The 9,165-nt window shown below is 39.8% G+C and overlaps 1 protein-coding gene across 1 annotated transcript; it reads right to left on the bottom strand.

Moving 5' to 3' along the window:
• Positions 1-1,798: 1,798 nt before the first annotated feature.
• LOC105784844 (uncharacterized) lies at positions 1,799-3,103 on the bottom strand. Its single transcript, XM_012610766.1, has one exon. The coding sequence runs from the start codon at positions 3,101-3,103 to the stop codon at positions 1,799-1,801; it is 1,305 nt and encodes a 434-aa protein (XP_012466220.1).
• Positions 3,104-9,165: the final 6,062 nt, after the last annotated feature.

Genomic DNA, 9,165 nt, shown 5'->3' with positions numbered 1-9,165 from the left:
CTTCAAAGTCCTGAGAATCCTTTGTATACATGTCTTACTCAAAAGGAGACTCTGAGTTAGTAGCAGTGTTGCTCGTATCATTAATATCCGGTAACCTGTTATTGAGATGAAGGGAGATTCAAAGAAAATAATCTAAGAATAATTATATGTACAGTATGTTTATGAATGGAATGGAAAGAACAAAAGAATATTTGCTCAAAATGAGTTAAATGATATATTTCATTGAAATAAGATTTTAGACATATGCCTTTTACAAAAGATTCTTGTTGCTCCCAGGCTCAGAGCAACCAGTGTGTTCTGAATATTACTCTGAATCGACTTTAAAAGTTACAGGGATCTCCTCGGTAGTCCAATTATTTAGAACACTTCCCGGCTCATAAGGGTGAATACTTGATGAATTCCCTTCTCCCAACTCTTCCTTGCATATGGCATTGGTGCTTAAATTCCCCAACGTTTCTTCTATCATTCCCTTCTTCGACGCCCTCCACTCAACATAAATGGTTCCCCCTGATGCAAAAGTTCAGGATATGTGAGGGAATACCTTGGGCTCCCATTTAATCTCTTCTCCATCAAAACACGCTTTTCTCAATTCCCGCTTTTTCTCTAACTCTTTCTTCTTTTGCCTTGCATCTGGCTTATATCCTAAGCCAAAGCGGTCTCGTTTGTCCATTAATCTGGGTACCTCTACTCTCCCTTAGAGGTACTTCCCGAGTCCTTTTCCAGGTAAAGCCCCTTTTCCAGCTATCATTTGTAAACCTATCCTCGTTGTTTTGGATATTCTGGGTATGGGGATCTTATTCCCTTCAACAATGAAGGTTGCGTTTACAAATTCCAAAGATCGGAATGAACATTCAATCGCTTCTTCTTCTGTCCCTATATAAGGTGCGTCACTAGTTACAGCCGCAATGATGTCCTCCTCTGTATTGATCGTCACCAACCGACCCTCTGTTACCAACTTTAACTTTTGGTGTAGTGATGAGGGTACTGCTCCTGCTGAATGAATCCAAGGCCTTCCTAATAAACAATTGTAAGAAGGCTTGATGTCCATTACCAGGAAATCTACCTCGTATGTGCTTGGGCCGATTAAAAGGGGAATTTCAATTCTTCCCATTACTCTTCGTTCAGTACTATCAAACGCCCTCACTGTATTCTGACACGTTTTCATATGCGAGCTATCTACAGGAAACCTATTCAGGGTGGATAAAGGTAAGACGTTTAAGGCTGATCCATTATCAATTAATACTCCCGGCAACGTGTACCCCTTACAACGAGTTGTAATGTGTAGAGCTTTGGTTGATCCCATGCCCCCCGATGGTATTTCATCATCATTAAAGAAAATGAAGTTATCAGCACTTATGTTACCAACCAGATGGTCTAATTTGTTCACGGAAATGTCATTAGTAACGGAAGTTTCATTTAATACTTTCATTAACGTGCTGCGATGTACCTCTGAGCTTAAGAGTAACGCTAGTATCGAGATATGAGCTGGTTGCTTATGTAACTACTCTACGACACTGTATTCACTGTGCTTTAAGAATTTTAGAAACTCCTTAGCTTCATTCTCCGTTACTGGCTCGTTGACAGGTGATTCCAGTCGGACTGCTTTTTCCTTCTTTTGCTCGACCACTAAGGCTTTTCCTTTTACCAATTCTATTTTTGAAGCTGCTAGATCGTAACGCTTTCCACTACGTGTGTAAAAACCATCGTTGTTGCTCTCCTCTGGAACATTTATCGGGTTCCCCACTCCTGGAATTGTCATGTTACAGTCATAATTCCAAGGAACCTATTTGTTATCCTTTTAGAGAAAGGGGACAGGTTTTTGGATTATGACTTTCGGTGGTACTTGTATTCCCGCTTCATTATTCCTTGGTCGTGAAATGATCACCACTGGGTGATTGACCTTCTGGAACCTTTCTGCAGGTCCCTCCTCCGAGGCGCAGACCTCCCTTGCTTCAAATTTTTTATTCCCTTCATAAAACTCAATCTCTTTATTATCCATCAGATTTTGTACCACGGTCCTAAACTCTGCACATTCTTGGATATTATGACCCTCCTTGGCATGGAACTCACAGTACATTCTTGCCTCTTTAGGCTTTTCGTCTAAATCTCGTGTGATTAGACCCCTATATACCATCTGGTCCCAAACATATTTCATTAGGGCTCTCACCTCCATCACGTCTACCTTGATTCTCCTACTTCCATCCTTGGATACCTCGTTGACCCATTTGTTAGAATGATTAGGTAAGGGGTTCCTTGCTACGTTAGGTCCAGAAGGGTCATCTAGCTTCACAATACCCATTTTGATGAGTCTTTCAACCACCTTCTTGAACGCAGTACAATTCTTGATCAAATGTCCCGTTATCCCTGCATGATATTCGCATTGAGCGTTTGTATCATACCACTTAGGAAACGGGGGTTGCATGGGTTTTAGATAAAAATAGGCTACCACGCGTGCATCGAATAAATTTTGATACAACTCTTTATAAGTTATTGAGATAGGTGTAAATTGGGGTCTTTCTGACCTTGAATTGGACTCTTGCCTCAGAGGACCTTGATGGCTAGTAGCTACCATCCTTAGTGGGTCAACAGTAATTGGCTTTGAGTATCCGTTATTGTACGCACTCACATTGTTCACTTCGCCTTCCTTCTTCCTCGAGTTTGGTCTTTTAGAGTTTTCCCCCGCATCTATTTTACCATTTCTCACCGCATTTTCAATCATTTCACCGATCATCACTATATCTGAGAAGCTCATAGTGGCGCTTCCCAACATATGGGTGATGAACGGGGCCTTTAAAGTATTGATTAAAAGCATTATGGTTTCTTTTTCCAGAAGAGGCGGCTGGACTTGAGTTGCCACTTCTCTCCACCTCTGGGCGTACTGCCTGAAGCTTTCGTTCTGTTTCTTCTCCATGTTTTGTAGCGTGATCCTATCGGACGTCATGTCTGCTACATGGCTATATTGTCCCATGAAAGCTTGAGCCAAATCTTTCCATGAGCAAATTTGGGTACGACCCAGCTGGTTGTACCATTTAGCTGCAGCTCCGATCAAACTATCTTGGAAACAGTGAATTAACAATTGATCATTGTCAATATATCCCGTCATCCTCCGACAGAACATAGTGATATGGGCTTAAGGACAGCTAGTCCCGTTATACTTCTCAAATTCGGGCATTTTAAACTTAGGCGGGAGGACTAGATCAGGGACCAAACTCAGGTCTTTGGCATCAATCTTGCAACGGTAATCAGCATTTTCCATTGCTCTGAACTTTTCTTCTAGCCACCTACACCTATCTTCAAGTTGCTTCGGTAAATCTACTTTTGCCTTTTCTACTTCCGTTACGTCGTCCAGATCAGGAACAATAGGGTTGGTCGGATTATCTCCCGGATTAAAACCCGAGCCTGTTTGAACATTCGTAGGTACTGCGGTACCATTCTGGTATTGAGGCCTAATAGTGACAGGTACTCTTTGCGAGCACATATCTGGTTGTACCTGGGTATTTGTCGGAGTGAAGCCTGGAGGATAAACAGGGTCCTCCTGATCAACTCCCGAATTGATTATAGGGCTCTTTCCTTTATCAACCAATAATTGTGCCTGTTGGCTCATAATTCTTTGGGATTCCAGTGTATCTTGTTGGATTTTATCCAATTGTTCTTGCATCTTATCTTGCATTTCTTTTTGCATTTGTTCAATCTTTTCTAACCTCTGATCCATTACTTTTGTTTGATGACGAGTACCGTAGTGATATTTGATTGATGGGTTTTTGTCGGTTTCCAGGGTAACTGTTATATTTTAAATTATTAGAGTTATTTTATGAACTTGATGCATATGATGTAATGTAAATGCATGATTTGAATGCGAAAAGAGGCACTGATTCTGATTCAACTTCATTAGAAAACTTTACTAGAGAAGAAATTTCTTTACATAGAGTAGATTACATATACGGCTTTGCCCTTATACTCAAAGTCTTAACCTTTTTAAGGAGCCAAGCTAATTCTCGGCCCCGGTCCGATTCCGACTCATACTTTAAACTTAATACATCAGCCTGAACCGCTAGGGTTTGTAGATGGTCAGCTACTTCGCGTACTTGAGCCATCGCCCATAATATAGTCTTTTTCTCTAATTTGATCTTGAGACCGATGGAATTGCCCTTGCCAATGTTCATTACTTCTCTTCAAAAGCTCTATTCAGAGTTCACTGTTTTGCAATGCATCCTCGAGCTCTCCTACTTGTCCCTTCAATTATTCAATTTTGTCCAAGCTTGCTTTTAATTCAACCGCAGAATTACGACTATAGTGCTGGTGAAGTTACCTTTCTAGCTCAGTTACTCGGACCTTCAACTCTGTCTTCTCGTTTTGGCAGACTAGTAGACTCTTTTTCAAAGCAACTTCTCGAGCTCGAGTATCTTGGAATTTCTTTTCCCATTGATCAACTTTCATCTTTTCCTCCTAGATTTCCTGTCGCCATTGCTCTGACGTTTTACCCAAGCCGGTAGTTCTCATTGACCTACGCAACTTCTTGTAATCCGTCTTCAGGCTGTCTAAATCTTCTTCTGCTTTGTTCTTTCCTTTTCTCAATTTGTCGACCTCTAATCTTTGAATGTCAACATCCAATCCTAATTGCATTTTTTCTTCTTCTAATTGCTCTATTTTCTTCCTTAACTCTAAACTCCTCTTTTCAAAATCTTGTTTGATGATTTCTATCTCAGAGGGCAATACTTGTAGGTGTTCCTCTAAAGATCGAGCTGTTTCTGGATTTGACGCCGGGATATTGTCATTGACCCTTTGATAACGCCACTGACTATACTCGGGGGTCATTGCTGGACCCACAGTCAAGATCTTCATTTGACGAGTTTGGTTCCAGGCACTAGACATTTCTCGAACCTTCTTCTTGTAATTGTCCTATTTATAGGAAAATTCACAATGGGCCAACCCCTGCGTTGCTGGTATGAATTGTCGTGATCTAAACTGTCTTGATACGAGTAGAGGAGCGTATCTGACAGCTCCCCATATCCCGAACAGAGGAACCCAGTTAAAATCTCCGCATCGGTATAAAATCTCGTCAAAAATCAACCAAGGGGCCCTCCATTCAACATCTTCATATCGGAGATTCTAGATTATCGCCATCCATTTTTCTTCTGAGACGTCATCCCACCTTGGCGTAGCCACCAATTCTTCTAGAGGGGAGTAGCTATCAGAGAATACCCGATAAGAGACTTTTTCCACTTTCCAGAAATGGCTATGAAACCGTGCCAATAAGAGCTGCGCGCATCCAATAAACCTTCCCTCACCTGTTCTCCGACATGCATTCAAGGATCTAAAAGTTTTAGCCAGTATTGCTAGAACGAGAGTAACCCCTTTACTAAGCCGATCAAATAAATCAGAAACGGCCTCGTCTATGTGCCCTAATGCTTTGGGAAAGACCACTAGTCCGTAGGTACCTAGAGCGAAGACATCGACTCTTTTCTTCACATCAGGGTGCACTAGCACCAAATATCGTAAGCTTTTCCAAGGAGCATTTACTGTCGCCTTTCTATTGGATTCGGGCAGCAACCCACTGTTCGCTCATCCCAGTGATGTTCATTAATTTTTTCAATAACGTCGGGACGCTAGCAGCTCTAGAATAAGCCTTGTCAACTTGAATCTTTGGGCACCAAAGCAGGGTCGTATATTCTTCCACCGTAGGCACTAAGTCCACTTTTCCAAAAGTGAAACAACTGTAAGCAGGGTTCCAGAATTAGGCAATAGCTCGAAATAAATGCTTGTCTACTTTAGCACTGAGTAAATAAGGCAAGTCACCGTAGTTGCAGTAGAGTAGCTGTTTGGTCTCGTTATCCCAATGATCCCATATTTCTCTCATTTCTCAAAGATCGTTTTGGACCACGCTGATACAGGTGAAATCCCACAATTCTAACTTGTGCCCCTCAGTAAGACTATCGCCTTTCTCTCGTTGTGTCGTCTCAGCCCATATTCGGACAGCTGCATTATCTTCTACTTTATCAAGAAACGCATTTTCCATGATAAGCTTTCTTTTTAGATACTGAACATGAATCGACACCTCTTTTAGAATGAAAATGCCATACAATCACAAATAAAGCAAAATTAGTATTAGACACAGAGCAGGTTTTAAAGTAAATGATAATAAAAAAAGCGCCTACTCAGGTAAGTACTAAGGTTTGGTGTAGCTCTATCTAAGTGGGTTCCTATGGCTCACTACATGTAGTTTGGTTCTAAAGTAAAGGTACCTGAACTAGCAGATTCCTCGATCCTCACCCATTATAGGCTCATATGGACCGAGTTCAGTTCAGGGGAATACATTTCCCTATGGCCTTGCGGAGATGAAGATCTCACGAAGACATAGGTACAGATGTATCTCGGAAGCGATTCACTATCCCATGCGGAGGTGAAAACCTCACAAAGGCGTAGTTTCTCACTCCCACCTAAGGGGTATGACCAGTGGTCATGCAATGCAATGTGCAGAAATACATACCAATTTAAACTAACATGGCAATCACAACGACGAAAATCATAAAATAAAACGAATAAAAATGTAACGAGAGGATCGTATATTTAAATCAAGTTTGCAAAAAGACAAAAACTAATCAACTCGTGGCTTGACTCACTTATTTTAAATTCCGTAACGGAGTCGCCAAGCTGTTGACACCATTTTTTGGTTAAAAATGGGGTCGACTTGGGTTTTGAAAAATGAAAACGAATGTGGGAGTCGCCACCAATCTTTTTTGATGATGTGTGATCGGGTCACCTCGAAAAGATGTTTTTAATAAACAATTTGATTTTATTAAAATAATGATTTTGGTCCACGTAATTCAGAAAAATAGGTTCGGGAGTCGGTTACGTACGAGGAAGGGTTAGCACCCTCGTAACGCCTAAAAATTGGTACCTAGTTGATTAGCTAGTGTCTTAATGTTAAAAATAGAAATTTTGAAGAATTTTAAAGATACGATCCTTGTATAAAAAAACTTGTATAATTTTAGGGAGAGAAGCATATTTTCACGTTATTCGAGGAAAAGGAATCACATCCCGTAAGTTAGGACACGATATCTAAAATACCCGATACGAGAATGAATGCCCGAAAAAGTTTATTTTTGAAAAAGTTCAATTATTTCGGGTTTTATTAAAAGAAATCATGTCCCGTAAGTTAGAACACGACCTTTTATAAGTTCCCGACAATATTTAAAAATTTTGATTGAAACAATTCGTGTATTCGAGTTTTCGAGAAAATCGAAACCCCGTAAGTTAGGGTACGACTTTCTTAAATTTCTAAATACAACATGTTGCCTTATTTTGAAATTTTTCTTTTTTATTTTCAGTATGAATTAATATAATATTTGATGAGATGTAAATTTAATTTATGCAAATATAGTATAAGGACTAACATTCATTTTATACAATGCACAGTACAATAATAATAAAACAACTATACTAGTAGAATATTAAAGAGGTAGATAATAGATCATAAAATACAACAATAATATTGACATAATTATAACAATAATCACCAAATAATAACAACAATAACCATATTAATTGCTATTCTAATACTAGAAATATAAAAATGAATTAAACATTAATAAGAATGATAACAATAATAACAATAGTAATAATAATGTAATATATAAGTAAAGGAATAAATAACATAATAAATTATAAATGTAAGAAAAATTAATGGAAGAATAAATTAAACAGATGAAGGATCCAATTGAAGTTAGAATAAACTTTGAAGTCTAAATTATAATAAAATGGGTGAATAAATATAAAGGGGACTAATTTGAACTTAAAACAGAAATTCGGGGGCAAATTCGCAAATGACTTAAAAGGAAAGGACCGAATTGAGTGCGCGAATAACAAGGAAGGACTAAAGGGAAAAATATCCCCGCCTTCCAAAACGCAGCACTTCGCAGGACTAAAATGAACGCACGAAAAATAAAAGGCCGAATTTAAAAAAAAACTGAATGGGACCAGATTGCGCCATACTGCATAAACGGAGGGGCTGAATGAGAAAATAGCCCCTCCGAACCAGAACACGAGGATCCTGGCTCCATTCGGGTCGGGTTATCGGTTATTAAGTGAAACGGCGTCGTTTTGGCCATTAATACTCAAGCCCAAAACGGCGTCGTATGGTGGCCTTCATAAATAACAAAATAAAACATTCTCATTCTATTTTTAAAAAAAATCAGAGAACTCTCTCAGTCCCCTCCCCCCTTTCCCGTCCGACACCACCGTCGGCCACCAACACCGTGGCTCCGCTGCGAGAGGTGGTCTTAGCAAGAAAAAGTGGGCTTTTTAATCCCGTTCTCGATCCCCTCTTTAAAAAACTAATTCTTTGGACCAACAAGCCGAAAAGTAAGGGCCTTTCATACCCTTTTCGGTCCGATTCCAACACCGGGAAAGGTTTCCGGTGACAGGCTTTCGAAACCGGTAGGTACTCTCTCCCCTTTTATTTTCGTTTTTGTTTTAAAGGTTTGTAAAAAAATAAATAAATAAAATAAAAAATAAGAAACGTAAAACAGAAAAAAAAGGAAGAAGATGTACTGTAGACAACCTTTTTTGTTGCTTTTGATCTGCTTTTTTTTATTCACCAGTGTAAAAAAAAAAGAAATTACAGACATGGTATTTGGCTTTTTATAGCCGATTCTCTTCTATTTTTTATATTATTTTTGCTGCTTGTGCTTATTTTTCTCCTATAGGTGATTGATAGACGCCGGTCGACGTGACAGCGGCGGTGGCAGGTGCGCGGCAGTGGCGGTGACAGAAGTCGGCTCCTGAAGCTAGGAACCCCTAGGTGCGGCGCACCTAGGGTTTGACATTGTTGTTCTGATTTGATTTTTTTGGGCTAGGTTTAGACAATTGGGCCTGTGCACTTGGGCTTCGGGTTTGGGTTTATGGTGGTTGGATTTGGGTCTGTCATTGGGTTAAAGTTTGTAAGTGGGCCGTTTATTGTTTTTTTATTTTTGGTTTGGTTTGTTTTTGCTGGTACGGGCTCGGGTTAAATTGGGCTTGTACACCCATACCTATTGTTCGACATGTTGATATATTAGGCGTGGAATGTAGTCCAATTCTTATCTGTCCTTTCCCGCAAGTCGACAGGATGCAGATTATCGATGTCTTGGGGTGCCACTGGAATCTATTGTCGAAACTTGAATTGTC

Source organism: Gossypium raimondii, chromosome 13, assembly GCF_025698545.1.
Source record: "Gossypium raimondii isolate GPD5lz chromosome 13, ASM2569854v1, whole genome shotgun sequence".
Lineage (NCBI taxonomy): Eukaryota > Viridiplantae > Streptophyta > Magnoliopsida > Malvales > Malvaceae > Gossypium > Gossypium raimondii.
This window is presented reverse-complemented; position numbering and strand designations above follow the sequence as displayed.

Coding starts and splice junctions, on each gene's coding strand:
- LOC105784844 (XM_012610766.1), bottom strand. CDS start 3,103: ATGACGGGATATATTGACAATGATCAATTGTTAATTCACTGTTTCCAA.